Source organism: Salmo salar, chromosome ssa07, assembly GCF_905237065.1.
Source record: "Salmo salar chromosome ssa07, Ssal_v3.1, whole genome shotgun sequence".
Taxonomy (NCBI): domain Eukaryota; kingdom Metazoa; phylum Chordata; class Actinopteri; order Salmoniformes; family Salmonidae; genus Salmo; species Salmo salar.
In genome coordinates this window covers 39,655,989-39,675,662 of record NC_059448.1, presented here as the reverse complement: position 1 = coordinate 39,675,662, position 19,674 = coordinate 39,655,989, and the positions used below count along the sequence as shown (strand labels likewise).

Below are 19,674 nucleotides of genomic sequence, written 5' to 3'. Positions count from 1 at the left end.
GAGCTTGAGATGATCTGCAGAGAAGAATGGGAGAAACTCCACTAATACAGGTGTGCCAAGCTTGTAGCGTCATACCCAAGAAGCCTTGAGGCTGTAAACGCTGCCAAAGGTACTTCAACAAAGGGTCTGAATACTAATGCAAATATGATATTTCAGCTTTTTATTTGTAATACATTTGCAAAATGTCTACAAACCTGTTTTTGCTTTGTCATTATGGGGTATTGTGTGTAGATTGATGAGGGGAGAAAAACGATTTAATCCATTTTAGAATAATGCCGTAACGCAACAAAATGGGGTCCGAATACTTTCCGAATGCACTATATAGAAAACGATGTGCACATAACAAGGTAGAGAACAGATTCATGTCGTATGCCATTAGCAGGTAAAGGAAGCAGGATAAGTCAAGATAATTAGTAGAGAAATATGAAGAGAGCAGTAGTATTAGTAGTAATAGTATTAACTATTTCTGTGAGAGCCAGTAAAGGGAACTATCACCGAGAAGGAATAGCATGTGTAACCCTACGCACTCTGTGGAGGAGTGCTCCCAGAGAGGATGGATCATGGCTCATAGAGGACACTAGGGGGAAACAAAATGGGGCAAAAAGCATATAATTTCACTAACTACTTCATGGACTACAGTACCCCTGTAATCAAAGCTTAACGCATGTTCAAGATGTCCTCTGATAAGGAGTGGGGAGAAAGCGAAAGGAAGCATGGAGACAGTGGGTATGATGAGGGAGTGGTGTGTGTGACTCGAAGTTGAAGTTGATGTTGAGGATGTGGCTGAGCAGTGTGTGTGAGTGTACAGTACGTGTGTGTGTGTGCGCGTTCGCGCTCTACTTACCATTAAAGTTGACAGCTCTGATATGGCTGAGTAGTTCCTTGCCGTCGATGTTGGCCATCTTTGGGCACAGGCCTGGGTATCCATGGCAGAGTTCCCGGTGCATCCGGTGCAGGGCATGGGCCATAGCATACACAGCATCCATCACAAACTGCACCTTCCCCTCCTGCTCGTAGCTCGAGTCCCGACCAACCTTCTCCAAACCTGGGTGAGAGACAGATGGACAGTTAGCTACACTGTGGAGGAAAACATCCAAGTGTCTGTTTGTCAAAGACGCAAAATGTATAACATTACATTATAATGGCATTTCTGTGAGAGAAAAAACACTGACCTTTGTCCCACTTTTCCTGCACAAACACAAACATCTGTCAGTACTGATGATGCTGTTTTATTCAGTTGAGCATACACACAGTGACACACACACACACACACACACACACACACACACACACACACTTTCTTTCTAATGCAGTTGAATATGTGCTTATGTAACTGATAGCAACATTAACATAATTAGCTAATAAAGAGGTGAAAGCACAAACTCCTTCATCCATAAACATGAAAATCACTAATTGATTATGATGCCTTTCTACCGTTTTGATCAAAGTTATTAAACTGGAACTGCAACAGAAAATGGAAAAAGGGTGGATTTTCCGAAGCAACTCATTTTTATTGAATTCTTTCAGCTTATAACTCAGCTTTTTCCTCAGTACAAGCCTTCTGGGAAAAAAAAGCAAAAAAGATTATAAATAAAAAAAACATGCCCGGGCTAGGTGAATTAAGAAGAGTCTTCAATCAATAAGCGTGTCTGTGTAGAATTAATAGGCTCAGGAGAAGGAAATCCAATTCAGTTTTATAGCGGCTTCCACACAGCAGGCAAGTCTCACGTGAAGGTGATGCATTAGCAGGAGCAGGAGCAGGACAGACACACACAAACACAAACACACACACACACACACACACCTGGTTATTCCCTATGAAGGATACGGTCCGAGCTACAGTAAAGAGATACTGACTTCCCAAGAGACCAAACAACTAAGAAGGACTTTGTGGGCCCGCTGGAGCCATCATAGAAATCAGCCCCAATAGTTAAAAGCCACTCAAATCAGAAGTACTGCTTCCCCCCAAGGTCCGGAGCCATCCAGTCCATCACTGGGTAATCCCACCAGGTGTAAGCACTGACTACAGAGGAACTGACTCAGTTTATCCCAAATAGGCTCTGTGAGTTTATCCTATCGGAGAGAGCTCCCAGTGCCTTGAGCTTATAACATAAAGAAGCAGTCCTCTGACATAACCCAGGCCAGTAAGGAAACACTGGGGATGGGTGCTGAGCCATCAGACTCAATCAGAATCCTATCCTGGCTTTGACTAGACAAGCTGGAGAGATAGCTACTGTATCACTACTAAGCCCCAGGCACACAGCATAAACCCTACACTCACACACACATACACACACACACACACGCAGCAGGCTTACAGTCCAGCCAACCACATAATCACCCTTTGAGCTCCTAATAAAGAAAATGGCATCCATCTCAACTCAGTCCCCAGATAAGACTACACAGGGTACATCCTATTCCCTATATTGTGCACCCATAGGGCTCTGGTCAAAAGTAGGGCACTATATAGGGAATAGGGTGCCATTTCAGGCACAAGCATGGAGGACTAGATACCTTCTGCATTCCCTCTACTGACTTACAGGGGAGGGTGGGTGGAGCTACTGCCGTTACAGAAAACAATGCTGTTACATTTCCTTCAATTGCGTCATTATAATTCATTCCCTCCCTAGCTGACTGGCTGGCAGGGTGAGGTGCAGCAGTTGTCATGTTTACTGTCTGTCTGTCCTTGTCTGTCCCAGCCACGTCACACACAGGAGATCCAGCCCTGTCATACACACGTATGCACCCATGCACACAGGTACAGTACATACACAGTACATACATATGCACACACTCGCTCTCTATCTCTCTCACACACACTGCAGCCGTACCCTTCCCCATCACAATCACTGTCAGCTCAGACGATGGCAGCCCCAGCCCTGCTAAATTAAGTTTGCCCGTTCTGCTGTGCTTTAATAATCTGGGAGAACACAGGCGGAAGGCAGGGAGAATTTGCATAGCTCATTGTGACTGTGTAATAATAAGCCTGGCTGTAGAGGCAGATATTTGTTATCTTACAAACTTGCACACACACACACACACACACACACAGAGACAAACGTGCACACAGTCACGCACCCACACACACATAAACAGCATGCTAGCAGATACCATAGACTTCCAGTCATTGCGCTAACGCTAGCTAGCAATTGCGCTAACGCAGACTAATGCAGACTTCCTTCAAACTACATGCAGAGGCAAAAAAATTGTAACCACAAGTTTATCTGACTCTGGTTTATCTGACTCTCATTATCAAAATCCTGAAGTATCCCTTTAACTCTGCGAAGCCGTGGCTATCCCACCACCCAGCAGGGTCTCATACCTGCAGTGCTCTGGGATGAGGGTCCATTTAGAAAAGACACATCCAAACAATCTACCTGGTCTGTCATCAGCAACCAATCAAAGGTGATGTCTTTATAAGTGAAACAGGTCAACCTGTATTCAGTACAATGCTGCCACCAGCACTTTTCACTGCAAAAGCAACCATCCGTACCACAAGGCAAACGGCACAGGACAGGATTGACTTACTTCAGGGCCCAAATTCATAAAGTAGTCGTCTCGGAGTAGGAGTGCCGATCTAGGATCAGTTCTGCCTTTTAGATCATAATGAATAAGATTTCATGGACAGGGAGGATGTTATCCTAGATCAGCAGGACTCCTACTCTGAGACGCTTCCCCTTCCAGGTCTCAGAGAAGGAGATGCCACTTAAGACAAGGTTACATCACCTTTATCAAGATCAAGCATTGAAAAACACCAATGCTGCATATTTTTACAAGACATAGATTACCCACACTGTCACGCCCTGACCATAGAGAGCCTTTTTTATTCTCTATTTTGGTTAGGTCGGGGTGTGACTAGGGGGGGGTGTTCCTATCTAGGTTGTCTAGGTCTATGTTGGCCTGGTATGGTTTCCAATCAGAGGCAGCTGTTTATCGTTGTCTCTGATTGGGGATCATATTTAGGCAGCCATTTCCCCACTGGTTTTTGTGGGATCTTGTTTATGTGTAGTGCCTGTGAGCACTCCATAGCTTCACGTGTTCGTTGCTCTTTATTGTTTTTGTGAGTTTCATTTAATAAAGATGTGGAACTCTACGTACGCTGCGCCTTGTTCTGAGTATGATTACAACGACGGTCGTGACACACACACACACATCAGGACATAAATCACTCACCCACCCACCCACACACACACACACACACATACACACCAGGACATAAACAACCCCCACACACACATATCAGGACATAAACAACCCCACACACACACATATCAGGACATAAATCACCCACACACACACACACACATATCAGGACATAAACAACCCCACACACACACATATCAGGACATAAATCACCCACACACACACATATCAGGACATAAATCACCCACATGTGATGCATGTTTTTTAATAGAGCTGTAGATCCAACAGTCTGAGTGGTTTGACAGGCCGACGCTAGCATGGTAATAGGCTAAGTGCTGTGATTTATCTGTAGGGAACAATATGGCACCTTAAGCAGTGATTGATGGCAACACGGCTGACAGAGGACCTAATGATTTAAACAAGCTTCTCAATTAAACGTCAATTAGGATTGCAAATTCAATCCCCCCCCTCTCTCTCTCTGATATCTCTCTCTCTCTCTCTCTCTCTCTCTGACATCTCTCTCTCTCTCTCTGACATCTCTCTCTCTCTCTCTCTCTGACATCTCTCTCTCTCTCTCTGACATCTCTCTCTCTCTCTCTCTCTCTCTCTCTCTCTCTCTCTCCACCACACAAAGCCTTTCCATTTGTTCAACACAGGGCACTTTCCCCACTTTATAAATATGTAAATTAAATACACAATATTATAATTAGAAAGAGAAAGTATTTTATAATAATTACAAATGAAACACCACACACATTCAGATGGTGATGAATATATTAGCATAAAGGCATGAGATTAACACAGCATTCATTTATCACACACATCCTGAACATGTCAGGATCCAGCTGACAAGATTGAGAGAACATGCCCAGGGTACTGCTCCCCATTCACACACACACACACACACACACACACACACACACACACACACACACACACACACACACACACATACGCACACGCACACACACACACACAAATGTGCATGCACGGACAAACACACACACTGTACAGACACAAACACACTCCCTCACACACATACACACACACACATAGGCACACACACACACACACAAATGTATGCACAAACATAATGCACACTGTACACTCATACATGCTTGGGCGGACTGACTGACACATGATACATATCCAGCCCTAAACCAACACCTGCTCATATCTCGTCTGACACACACCCACACACCCACACACATATAGAGAACAGGTACACACACATACCTGCGTACGTTTGCTTTCTCAATTTCACAAAAATGAACAAGTTCCAACTTACATCGGCAACTCTCCAACATCTTTTCGCTTTCCCTTAAAAAGTGCCTATCCGCCAAGACAGACATGAATAATCAATAGGCCTAAATATATAGATACTGACAACAGTGATCTTGAGCCAAGCATTAAACCATGGTATGAGTATTCTTCATCACGTTCCACACCAGTAATGACAGTATAAACCCGGCTGTTAAGTAACCATCAGAGGGAGAAAATGTCCCTGTGACTGGAGCTAGGGTTTAGTGTTGTGTTGGAAGAGAGAGAAAGATAATTAATGACTCAGACAAAGTCAATTCATATTTTAAATGCTCAACATACTGATCATTTCCACTCCTTCCCCTCACTCCTCCTCTTCTCTCCTTTACCTCACGTCCGAACTGAGGCTTTGCCAAAGATGGAGAGTGACAGAGAGGAGCAGGAATGTTAAGGTGAGAGAGTGAGAAAAAGAGTGGAGGAAAGGAGAGAGTGGAGGAGGAGGAAGTTACCACAAGAGAGAGGTGCTATTGTTAAAAGTAAGCTGGACCGTGAAAATGTATTACCGGAGCAATGGTTGTTCTCCCGAACTCATGTCACAGGCCCAGCACAAGCGGGCTGTGTTTGTGTGTGTGTGTGTGTGTTTGTTTATGTGTGTGTGTGTGTGTGTGTCTGAGGGCACATGAGACTCTGACATCAATCTAACAGGTACAAGCCCAGTGGAGCAGCCAGGCGCAGACAGACACACACACACACACACACACACACACACACACACACACACACACACACACACACACACACACACACACACACACACACACACACACACACACACACACACACACAGGTGTGCAGTCAAGCCAGGTCCTCTGAGGGCTGCCAGTTGTCCCTGTTGTGACTAATTAAGCTGTGTTTAGTGTAATGAAGATCAGACAGGTCACATGGTGCTAGCACAGCTGCTTACCTGGAGAGAACCGGCAGAGGGAGGGTCTCTCTCTCTCTCTCTCTCTCTCTCTCTCTCTCTCTCTCTCTCTCTCTCTCTCTCTCTCTCACTCTCTCTGCCTCTCTCTCTCTCTCTGCCTCTCTCTCTCACTCTCTCTGCCTCTCACTCTCTCTCTGCCTCTCTCTCTCTCTGCCTCTCTCTCTCTGCCTCTCTCTCTGCCTCTCTCTCTCTGCCTCTCTCTCTGCCTCTCTCTGCCTCTCTTTAAGTTACATTAGCCTCAAAGGCGTGTGTCTGTGTCAGCAGCACTAGAACAGCCAGGCTGATAGAAGAGTGGTGTTGGTGGCACTGATGGATGGATGTCCTGCTGAACACACTGTGACGGCCCTGCCTGCTGCAGTCAGCTCTGCTACCCATCTACGACGAGAGTAATGTACACACACACGCACACATGCATATAAGAGCGCATACACATGCACGCATGCACGTGTACACAGACACACAAAGCCAACACAAGCACAACTATAGTAAGAAAGAGTTTAAACCAGAGCCCCATGTCATCCATTGAGGGTGAGTTGACATACAGTATAGGCCGGCACACGTGATCACCGGACTAAACGAGGAGAAGGAGTAGGCCGAAACGGAGCCTGGGTCTCAATTAGAGAGCCCTAGCAGATGGCAGGGTGGCTGTGACTGCGAAAGAACACAGATGCTCCTCTGCTCATAACTTGCTTCTTCAAGGATGATTTATTATCCTACAAACATGTAGAACTGTGGCAGTGTTGCAGTCCACATAAACACAGAGGTAAGGGTGCTTTATCCTTTAGCCTCACAGAGGTGAACCAACAAATGTGTTCCCTTTCTATCTGTCTGCCAACCTTTCCTGCGCCCTAATTCCAAGTTGTTTGTTCGTGCAAGCGTGCTCACTTATGTGCTGCCTGTCTGCCTGCCTGTGTTCTCCCTCCCTGCCTGGCTGTCCTGCGCCCTAATTCCAGCGTGTGGACCCCTGCTTCATTGCCTCTGTCAGAGCCAATCCCGTTCACCGGTGAGCGGATTCGTTTAGGCCCCGGTGAGGAAATCACCACGCGCAGGAACAACCGGGTAATAAATTGAGGGAATCAGGCAGCTTTAGCTCTCAGACTGCTGACGGCTCCATCCTTCAGACTTTCACGTGCACGCACGCACGCACGCACACACACACACACATACGCACACACGCACACAGGAGTAAAGAAAATATGTTACACCTCAGTGCTTCTGTGAGCAGTGTTTTGATATAGAATCAACCATTCTAAAAGAGACATTGTGTTCCCTCTGTTCTCAGCCAAGACTGACGAACATCCAGTACATTTTAGGCAGAGATTCTCAACATGGTGTGTGTGTGTGTGTGTGTGTGTGTGTGTGTGTGTGTGTGTGTGTGTGTGTGTGTGTGTGTGTGTGTGTGTGTGTGTGTGTGTGTGTGTGTGTGTGTGTGTGTGTGTGTGTGTTTTGTAAGTACAACTGTTGATTGAGGTCTATAGGGTTGTGTCTGAGGGTGATACTCATTAGCCCACTGTATTCATGTATTCCCAGCAGAAGGACAAGAGAGGTATGGAGAGGGCTCACACGCACGCAGACACACACACACACACACACACACACTGTGCTAGCTGTCACGACAATGACCCCAAACAGCAGGATCGAGCCGAGGCAGCTGATTGGTTTCCGTGTTGATGATGCAAAGGTCGTGAACTCTCGCACTAGAAATGAATCGACTCTGACACTCCGCGCCACTACAGGGCTCTCCATACACAGACACACCAGAGAGAGTCACCAGAGCACTGGCCCCTATCTACCTTCGGCTGAGTGCCTACTACAGTGGCTTCAAAATGAGAGGACAGAGAGAGAGGAGAGAGACACTAGAGAGAGAGAGAGAGAGAGAGAGAGAGGGAGGGCATGTTCCAGCTTTATACACAAGCTCAAAGAGAACCACCTGGATTAAAAGTGTTGCACTAAACAAACAAGTACACACACTGATGTCCAGAAGTGCTGCTGACTCAGTCTTTGTGTTTGATAGTCCTGCAGCCTGCGACAGGTGCAGATAAAACTGCTCACACAGCTTACTATTTAACCCCCCCCCCCACACACACACACACACACACTGGCTAGAATACACTGATACATGCTGCAAACACTAACACAACCTATTCCCCAAAAGTGCAAAGCTGTCATCAAGGCAAAGGGAGGCTACTTTGAAGAATCGCAAATATAACATGTATTTTGATTTGTTTAAAAAAAAATTGGTTACTATATATGATTCCATATGTGTTGTTTAATAGCGTTGAAGTCTTCACTATGATTCCACAATGTAGAAAATAGTAGGTGTGTCCAAACTTTTTACTGGTACTCTACATGTAGGTAGAGGGAAAGTGGCTATGCATAGACAATAAATGTCACGACTTCCACCGAAGGTGGCTCCTCTCCCTGTTCGGGCGGTGCTCGGCGGTCGTCGTCGCCGGCCTACTAGCTGCCACCGATCCCATTTTCCTTTTTCGTTTAGCACTGTCTGGTTTGTCACACCTGTGTCTTGTTGTATCTGATTCGGTGGGTTTATATTTCCCCGCTGCAGGTTAGGCTGTGTGCGGGATTGTTAATAATTAGTACGGTAAGGGGTGCGTACCTGCACCACGGGATTGTGTTTCGTTTTGTGCGGTATGTGTTTTACCGTGGACATTTGTGTTCGCTAGTATTCGGAGTTGAGGTTTCTCCTCTGTGTGAACTGTATTCCTATCCCTGTGGGTGGATGCTACATTTCGTGCAGTTACCTTTTGTGTTTGTGCTATGCCTTTGGGATCGCCTGTATTAAAACATTTGATTCCCTGGAACCCATCTGCTCTCCTGCTCCTGATTCCACACACACACAGACCCCTCTTGCAAGAGGCTTGTTACAATAAAAGAGAATAGCAGTGTGGAAAAATGTGTGTGTGTATGGGGGGGGGGGTCAATGACTATCCAACACAACACTGGAACTCTTCCAAGTCATGGTAAGCTTTTGGTTTTACTAATTTATTGCCACCGGGGTCCGCCAGTGTAACTGCTAAACTGCATACTGACTGTACACTGTAATGTCACTGCATGATTGTAGTGGGTTTGTTTACTAACGCATTAGTTCTGTTAACTATGTTGACTATGACATTTCTTTAGCTAATATGGGGACAACGATATAGGCTGTGTGTAGCGGTTATGGTTTGGCTTGGAAAGGTTCTTTCGCCTGGTCACATACAGCTGAAAAGGTGAGAGGAAGAGCGCGCATAGATGCGAGAAGGAATACAACGTGGCTGCTATGAAAGTGAACTGTGTTTATGAGTGATCAGGGGTGTTTTGTTGAAAAACTTTTCGCGGAAGCAAATGGAACAAAAACGGGGACAAACATAACTGATTTTGTTCAATAGAAACTCCTGTTTGCAACTTGTTGGACTAATGAATACACCCTAGATCAGCTCGATGCAGGCAAGACTATTCAAGACGGTTTTGAGTGTGTCACTGTCTGTCACCTCAAATTTTTCTCTCGACCTGTGTGATCCTTCATTGTAAACATTTATTCATAGGCTAGCTTGTAGCAACCTCATGATGGGTATAGGGCAAATCTGAGTATCATGTAGTAGCCTAAACCTATCGCTGTTACACTGAGCTGGGTGAATGGAAAATGAATGACCATCATCCAATACGCTTTAATAGAAATAAGGCCATGCTCATGAACAAAAAAAATAAATCTTAAACAGCATCGATCACCACTGTTCTTCACCACATGTATAAGTGGACCTTCAGGACACGGGGCTAGCGAGCTGTGATGGAGTCAGACACTGAAAAACCTCAAAATCTCATCTGGAACCAAAATATCAGCTGTGTCGACACACACCGATAAACACATTGTCACTGATACACACACACACCATTCTACAAGCCCACACTGCACAGACTGTGTGAACACACACTGTCACACACTATTTCACACACAGTTATACACACCAACAAACACTGTTCTACAAGCCCAAACTGCACAGACTGTGTACACACACTGTCACACACACTTCTCTCCAGACTCATCCATGCAGGACCAGCCAGGGGGCTCTACTGTACTCTGCATATCATTTCATGTCATTTGCACAGAGCTCTGAGCACACAGCGGGTGTTCATATAGAACAAACCATTCTCCTTAGAGAGTAAAGCTATCCATGCTCAATGACGTGTGAACAGAGTTAATATTAAGTAGCCTGTCTAGGGATGATTATAGGGCATTAACTCTTCTGCCAGCCTAGATTACCCATACTCCTCTGCTTTACTACTATTCCTGGCCTACACTACCCATCCTTCACCATGTACTGAGCCAATAGCCATTCTCTTGTGCTCCAGCGCCATAGTATCTTGCCTGTGCATTTCTTGGGGCTTCCGGGGCGCTTGCCATGCATTCCCAGCTTGCAGCCAAAGTTCTCCTCCCAGAACTCAGCGAACCACACGTTCCTCCTGTTGTTGGACAGAGAGCGGCTCCGGAAGTAACGGTCAAACGCTGTGGGGGAGAGGATGAGGAAGGAAGAGAGGAAGGGGGAGAGGACGGAGGAGAGGTGGAAGAGGAGATAGGAGGGGAGAAGAGGAGAGGAGAGTGAAGGGGAGGGGAGAGGGGTAGAGGAGGGGTCAGTGAGTGACATAACATGTAAATACAGACGTGTAAACATCTGGTATGAAGTGATGTCAACCTTGTTGAGGGTATACTGAGTCTAACTCGTTCCCCTCAAAACACTATCATCTAAAATGGCTTCTGTCTGTACCGTCCACGGAGGCTCGTTTGGGCAGGATGGTAACGGCTCCCTCGGCCACCCGCTCCTGGCCAATCACAGGGGAGATCTTGGAGCCCCAGCTGTCTGACCCCACCCACAGGAAGTGACCAGTCTGGTTGTTGTGCTTGGCCGCGTTCAGGATACGCCTGAGAGAGAGATAGAAGGAGGGAGAAAGGGGTTAGGGAGAGGAGGGAAGAAAAAGAGGAAGGGGAGATAGGAGTCAGGACTGGAGTTTACGACCGACGTGGTATACCGGGGTAGAAAGGTACAAGGGTGTGTGTGTAGTGGTGTAGGAATAGGCTATAGAGGCGTAGTCGTGTGTTTGTTTTTTGGGGGGGGCTGTACGACATACCGTATGTCGTCCTCGTTGGCGAACATAATGACAGCCCTGGCGTTGGACGTCTCCAGCAGACGCATGATGATCTTATCAAACTCCCCTGGCTTGGGTTCACGCGGGATCTTCAGAGACTGGGCTATACACACCCCACCTAGAGGGAGAGAGGGGAGGGGGAGAAAAAGAGAAAAAAAAGAGAGAAAATATTAGTATCTGAATCATCCTCATCAATATGGGAACATCGTAAACAGCATTGTGACTCCCACTGCTGTGATAGAGAAAGACAAAGAGAGCTAATAGTGTTTGTTGGTCACGTGCCTGATCCTGAAGTGGCAGCCTGTTGCAATCCCGCCAGCACACAGAACCAGGATTTACACAAACACAGCGTGACAGGACATATTGGAGCGGACACACACACACACACAGCCATATTTCATATTTAATATTGCTGTTAATAACTCACAGTGTAGTGTCGTATAATAAGCCTTGGAACGTGATATGGGGGAGTGTGTGTGTGTGTGTGTTGGAGTCTCCTCAGCCAGTCTCATTAAGTTCCAGGCCATTAAATGAACATCTGTAGTGTCTGCGGAGCTCTGTATTACTGTACTTAATCAAAGAAGCGTTCTCTCCACTCACACTCACACACACACACACACACACACACAATCCCGTAGAAAAATACTAATTAGCACCAAATGAATGCCCTCTCTAGAATAATGGTTGGTGTGAGACACCCTCCAACAGGCCTGCTTCTGTTCTGTTGCTTCCTCACTGCAGTCGGTCTCATAATAGGGCTACGCAATGTGTTGTACTGGGGATTGATAGGTCATTAGTAACTGTCCCATAGAGGACAAGGGTTCCCAAACACAGGCATAGCATCTGCCTCATCACGGCGCTATTAAAGTTGTATCTTCCAGGTCAAATTGATTTGACCCTTCAACCAACAATTTTGACAGACGAATTCCAACAAATTGTATTTTGAAAGACAATATTATTCTATTTTTGTCCTGTGAGTCACTTGGCTGTTTCGTCTCTTCCTTCAAACCCATCTCTCAACTCATCTCTCATGTGAACTAACCATAGTCATTACACTCTGAATAAACTCAGCCTCTTTCCCAATTCAATTACCATTCATTTCACAGTGGTTTCTCTCATTCACGCTCTCAAAGCATGGTCCCGATTTCCAAGAACTGAAAAATTGCTCTTTCATGTGCCGAAAAACTGTTTATCAAAGAAAAACAAATTATTATGCACCCAGAGTTAACTTTCAAACGCTTCTTTTTCTAATGGATGGTACTTGTTATCGTCGACATGTAGGGACCAGTGTGAGTTTTCTATGAACACACAAACCCCATCGCTTACAGAGAACCAAGCATGGCAGAACATCTCTGAGAAAAAGAGAAAGAGAGAGGGGGAGAAAGAGAGAGAGAAAGATAAAGAGAGAGAGAGAGAGAGAGAGAGAGAGAGAGAGAGAGGCAGAGACAGAGAGCAAGAGCAAGAGCGACAGATGGCAGTGGATGACTCAGAGTATTGTAGTGCACCCTGGTGGTGACACCAGCTCCACTATAGCAGCCTAGCGGTCAGTACACCTGCCCTTCAGACACACAGCTCCAAGTGAAAACCACTAACAAGCTACTGAGAAAAGCAATACAGGAATATGTTTCACAGTGGGAGTTTGTGTACATACAGAGACTGAGTAGAGGCAGTAAACACACATATCTAGCATCATATCACCCCAGTGGATTATGTAGTGGGAGTTAATTAATTAATGAATTGAAACATACTCTGCAGGCTTGCTACTCCAACAGCCGTCTCCTTCTCTGCATATCATCTTAAATCATATGATTATCAGTGCTTTATGAAAAGTCCAACTCACCTCCCGTGATCAGGAAGATATACAATTGAAGTCGGAAGTTTACATGCACCTTAGCCAAATACACTTAAACTCAGTTTTTTTCCACAATTCCTGACATTTAATCCAAGTAAAAATTCCCTGTCTTAGGTTCAGTTAGGATCACCACTTTATTTTAAGAATGTGAAATGTCAGAATAATAGTAGAGATGTGAAATGCACCAGTCCCTCCTGCAGCAAAGCACCCTCACAACATGATGCTGCCAACCCCATGCTTCACGGTTGGGATGGTGTTCTTCGGTTCGCAAGCATCCCCCTTTTTCCTCCAAATATAACGATGGTCATTATGGCCAAACAGTTCTATTTTTGTTTCATCAGACCAGAGGACATTTCTCCAAAAAGTACGATCTTTGTCCCCATGTGCAGTTGCAAACCGTAGTCTGGCTTTTTTATGGTGGTTTTGGAGCAGTGGCTTTTACCTTGCTGAGAGGCCTTTCAGGTTATGTCGATATTGGACTTGTTTTACTGTGGATATAGATATTTTTGTACCTGTTTCCTCCAGAATCTTCACAAGGTCCTTTGCTGTTGTTCTGGGATTGATTTGCACTTTTCGCACCAACGTATGTTCATCTCTAGGAGACAGAACGCGTCTCCTTCCTGAGCGGTATGACGGCTGCGTGGTCCCATGGTGTTTATGCTTGCGTACTATTGTTTGTACAGATGAACGTGGTACCTTCAGGCGTTTGGAAATTGCTCCCAAGGATGAACCAGACTTGTGGAGGTCTACAATTTTTTTTCTGAGGTCTTGGCTGATTTCTTTTGATTTTCCTATGATGTCAAGCAAAGAGGCACTGAGTTTGAAGGTAGGCCTTGAAATACATCCACAGGTACACCTCCGATTGGCTCAAATGATGTCAATTAGCCTCTCACGTCACCCCGCTCCTCCGCTCTCTCCACTGGCTTCCTGTTGAAGCTCGCATCCGCTACAAGACCATGGTGCTTGCCTACGGAGCTGTGAAGGGAACGGCACCTCCGTACCTTCAGGCTCTGATCAGGCCCTACACCCAAACAAGGGCACTGCATTCATCCACCTCTGGCCTGCTCGCCTCCCTACCTCTGAGGAAGCACAGTTCCCGCTCAGCCCAGTCAAAACTGTTCGCTGCTCTGGCACCCCAATGGTGGAACAAGCTCCCTCACAATGCCAGGACAGCGGAGTCAATCACCACCTTCCGGAGACACCTGAAACCCCACCTCTTTAAGGAATACCTAGGATAGGATAAAGTAATCCTTCTAACCCCCCCTAAAGATTTAGATGCACTATTGTAAAGTGGTTGTTCCACTGGATATCATAAGGTGAATCCACCAATTTGTAAGTCGCTCTGGATAAGAGCGTCTGCTAAATGACTTAAATGTAATGTAAATGTATTAGAAGCTTCTAAAGCCATTACATCATTTTCTGGAATTTTCCAAGCTGTTTAAAGGCACAGTCAACTTCGTGTATGTAAACTTCTGACCCACTGGAATTGTGGTGTAAGTGAAATAATCTGTCTGTAAACAATTGTTGGAAAAATTACTTGTGTCATGCACAAAGTAGATGTCCTAACCGACTTGCCAAAACTATAGTTTGTTAACAAGAAATTTGTGGAGTGGTTGAAAAACGAGTTTTAATGACTCCAACATAAGTGTATGTAAACTTCCGACTTCAACTGTATGGCTAAGGTCCTTATCAGGGTGTGTAACGTGCTTCTATTCAATGATAATTACATCCAGCCTGTTTCCCAATGCTGGATCACATTATCTCTTTCCAGGATAATGAACTCGCTCTCCCAATTTGTTTTTTTCCTGTTCCATTACCCCACTAACATATTGAATTAAGAATGCTGACGAGATCGCTGTTCTCTCTGCCTCTACTCTACATTCCTTTTTGTCTTTTATCTCCCCCTGCTCTCTCTCCTCCATAATTTCTCAGTCTTAAAACCCACTCCTGCAGCAGTAGTTGATGTGTGTGTGTGTGTGTGTGTGTGTGTGTGTGTGTGTGTGTGTGTGTGTGTGTGTGTGTGTGTGTGTGTGTGTGTGTGTGTGCGTGCGTGCGTGCGTGCGTGCGTGCGTGCGTGCGTGCGTGCGTGCCTCTCACTCTGCTTCTGGACACAGGCAGAACAATCTGGTTTTAGAGAGAAGCTGTTCATCTCCCAAAAAAATTATAATTCAACCGGCGAATCACAACTCAGCCTTGTGTGACTTATTGAACAGTTTTATAAAAGTCAATTTCACAGTGGGAAACTGTTCTATTCTCTGTTAGCTCACCTACCAATGTCATCATGTTAAAGTATAAAACATTTTGTTCAGACAGAGAGAATATAATTAATTTATACCCTTCTGAAGGATTCACCCCTATGTGTGTGTGTGTGTGTGTGTGTGTGTGTGTGTGTGTGTGTGTGTGTGTGTGTGTGTGTGTGTGTGTGTGTTCTTCCTGCTGTGACATCACTAGGAGTGCTCCTACCTGCTGGGAGGCCTGACTTCAAACAGCTCCTCTTTTTATTTAACCTTCATCTAACTAGGCAAGCCAGTTAAGAATAAATTCTTATTTACAATGACGGCCTACCAAAAGGCAAAAGGCCTCCTGCAGGAAGGTCCACCTATAACCTGACGGGGGTTCCCCTCCCGCTTAGTAGAATGCCTAATAATGTTAGCTTCAAAGCGCTAGCTGCCGAGGTGACCAGGCATTTTGTAGCGGTAGCGGTGACTGTGTGGTGTGAGCGTGTGCGTGTGCGTGTGTATAGAGGAGAGAGGCAGGAGCTGTGCTGCTGATAAATCTTTCATTACGAGACATCGCTCTACAAAACCCGAGCACTTCTCATTTCTCTCTCAGCCTGAATGTGGAACACCTCCACAATCACACCTCCACACACACACACACACACACACACACACACACACACACACACACACACACACACACACACACACACACACACACACACACACACACACACACACACACACACACACTCACAGTATGATGAGTCTGTGCCACTGCAAGCTCTCTCAGACCTTCTCGGAATGGCTGAAGCTTCCCACCACATCTACCGGCACAGATGGACACACACTCACACAAGCACACATGCTGCAGTCACAGATTTACAAAGAATACATTCAGAGAAGCACGCACCTGCATAGGTCCACCCACACACACTCAATTAGGAAAGCTGTCTATGCAGCCCACTCATCTTCAGCTGACATATAGGCAAGGATAATAAAACATGTTATTTTGCCAGACATCTAACAGCATCTAAGAGCATCCAGCGTCACACACACATCCATCACACACACATCAAACAAAGATCATACACACACATACATCAGACTTTCCTTAACATGAAACGTCTGCAGCAGACAGACAGACAGCGTCATGTACTTGATGAGGTATCAAACCATGTAATGCACAGATATACATCCATGTAGAACCAACCCCCCCAAACCACTCGCTAGAACTAGGCTATTCATATATCCAGGCCTAAAGTTGATACATACATCTCCCAGGTTTTCAAGAGATCCTGGTTGGAGGACTCTGGATTTCCTCTTTATTCTATCCCAAGTCCGGATATCTTCCTTCTGGAGAACCTGGGAATTTGGAGAAAGTTACCGGAATTTTGCAACCCTATCTGGGCCTCATGATTGACAGCACTACTGGGGTTTTTTTCTCCAGGGAGATTGTTCAAGATTGAAGACGAAATTGGATGTCTATCTATGTCCTGAGGACGTTGGGAAGTGCCTTCAAAACCGACCACTAGGGGCGACAGTGAGTGCTATTAACATCAAATAGGCTTGGGTTTTGCTAGTGTGTTGTGATGGGGGGTGACTGGATAGATGTAATCCCATGGCTCTGGATCAGAAGGTTGCATGTTTGATCCCAGTCGTGGACACTGTTTTTTGTAGTTTTTTTACCCTATTGCAGGTATTCCCAAACAGGGGTACGCGCAATGCTGTCGGGGGTACGCCAAATAAAAATGTGATTCACATTTGAAAAAATAACAAATATTTTAAAAAAGAATAATAAATCTTCACATTTTCAAACATTCCATTTCTTTTTTCTAACGGGGCTATACATTTGGGTGAGGTTTTTTTCTCGCCTGAGTAGCCTCATTTTACTGCCAAAAATCAAATTAAACCATCTAGTGTTCGGTGAAATAACAACACAATGTCAAATACAGGTAGTCTAGTCAAATAATTAGAATCCAATCACCGTTTCTCTCTCATGGGAATTCCACTAATGGTCCATATGTAGCCAAACGTAGCTGCTGCTCATGTTGGTATCTGTACTGATGGCGCAAAAGCCATGACAGGGAGACATAGTGGAGTGGTAACGCGCGTGCAAGCAGTTGTTCCCGGTGCCACTTGAGTACACTGCAGCATCAACCGAGAGACTCTTGCTGCCAAGGGAATGCCTGACAGCTTGAAAGACGTTTTGGACACTACAGTGAAAATGGTTTGTTAAAGCAAGGCCTCTGAACTCTCATGTTTTTTCTGCACTATGCAATGATATGGGCAGCGACCATGTAACGCTTTTACAACATCCAGAAGTGCGCTGGTTATCAAGGGGCAAAGTATTGACACATTTTTTTGAATTAAGAGACGAGCTTAAAGTTTTCTTTACTGACCATAATTTTCACTTGTCTGACCGCTTACATGATGACGAGTTTCTCACACGACTGGCCTATCTGGGTGATGTTTTTTCTCACCTGAATGATCTGGATCTAGGATTACAGGGATTCTCTGCAACTACATTCAATGTGCGGGACAAAATTGAGGCTATGATTAAGAAGTTGGAGCTCTTCTCTGTCTGCATTAACAAGGACAGCACACAGGTCTTTACATCATTGTATGATTTTTTGTGCGCAAATTAACTCAAGCTTACGGACAATGTCAAATGTGATATAGCGAAGCACCAGAGTGAGTTGGGTGCGCAATTCCGCAGGTCCTTTCCAGAAATGGATGACACAAACAACTGGATTCATTATCCCTTTCATGCCCTGCCTCCAGTTCACTTACCGATATCTGAACAAGAGAGCCTCATCGAAATTGCATCAAGCGGTTCTGTGAAAATGTAATTTAATTCGAAGCCACTGCCAGATTTCTGGATCAGAGTATCCTGCCTTGGCAAATCGTGCTGTTAAGACACTGATGCCTTTTGCAACCCCGTACCTATGTGAGAGTGGATTCTCGGCCCTCACTAGCATGAAAACGAAATACAGGCACAGACTATGTGGGAAAAATGATTTAAGACTGAGACTCTCTCCAATACAACCCAACATTGCAGAGTTTTGTGCATCCTTTCAACTACACCCTTCTCATTAACCTGTGGTGAATTATTCACAATTTTCGATGAACAAATAAGGTTTTATATGTAAGACGGTTAAATAAATAGCAAAATTATTGATTATTATTCTATTGTTATTTGTACCCTGGTCCTTTAAGAGCTCTTTGTCACTTCCCACGAGCCGGGTTGTGACAAAAACTCACACGTATTCTTATGTTTAATAAATGTATCATATACAGTGGGGGAAAAAAGTATTTGATCCCCTGCTGATTTTGTACGTTTGCCCACTTACAAAGAAATGATCAGTCTATAATTTTAATGGTAGGTTTATTTGAACAGTGAGAGACAGAATAACAACAACAAAAAATCCAGAAAACCGCATGTCAAAAATGTTATCAATTGATTTGCATTTTAATGAGGGAAATAAGTATTTGACCCCTCTGCAAAACATGACTTAGTACTTGGTGGCAAAACCCTTGTTGGCAATCACAGAGGTCAGACGTTTCCTGTAGTTGGCCACCAGGTTTGCACACATCTCAGGAGGGATTTTGTCCCACTCCTCTTGCAGATCTTCTCCAAGTCATTAAGGTTTCGAGGCAGATGTTTGGCAACTCGAACCTTCAGCTCCTCCACAGATTTTCTATGGGATTAAGGTCTGGAGCCACTCCTTTGTTGCCTTTGCCATGTGTTTTGGGTCATTGTCATTTTTTTAAAATGTTTAGTCATTTAGCAGACGCTCTTATCCAGAGCGACTTACAGTAGTGAATGCATACATTTCATTAAAAAAAAAAAATCTAACCCACAACCCTGGCATTGCAAACACCATGCTCTACCAACTGAGCCACACGGGACCACGTGCTGGATTACCCATCCACGACCCATTTTCAATGCCCTGGCTGAGGGAAGGGGGTTCTCACCCAAGATTTGACGGTACATGGCCCCGTCCATCGTCCCTTTGATGCGGTGAAGTTGTCCTGTCCCCTTAGCAGAAAAACACCCCCAAAGCATAATGTTT

At 45.1% G+C, this 19,674-nt stretch overlaps 1 protein-coding gene across 2 annotated transcripts in view; it reads right to left on the bottom strand.

Annotated features, from left to right (window-relative positions):
• Positions 1 to 19,674, bottom strand: part of LOC106609203 (metabotropic glutamate receptor 8) — a 264,733-nt gene that overhangs the window by 53,025 nt on the left and 192,034 nt on the right. For both annotated transcript variants that reach the window (XM_045721976.1, XM_045721975.1), the window contains exons 4-7: positions 11,510 to 11,645; positions 11,149 to 11,303; positions 10,752 to 10,889; positions 845 to 1,045 (exon numbers count right to left, since the gene is read on the bottom strand). In XM_045721976.1, the coding sequence (XP_045577932.1) occupies positions 845 to 1,045; positions 10,752 to 10,889; positions 11,149 to 11,303; positions 11,510 to 11,645 (630 nt within the window). The remainder of the gene's footprint in view (positions 1 to 844; positions 1,046 to 10,751; positions 10,890 to 11,148; positions 11,304 to 11,509; positions 11,646 to 19,674) is intronic.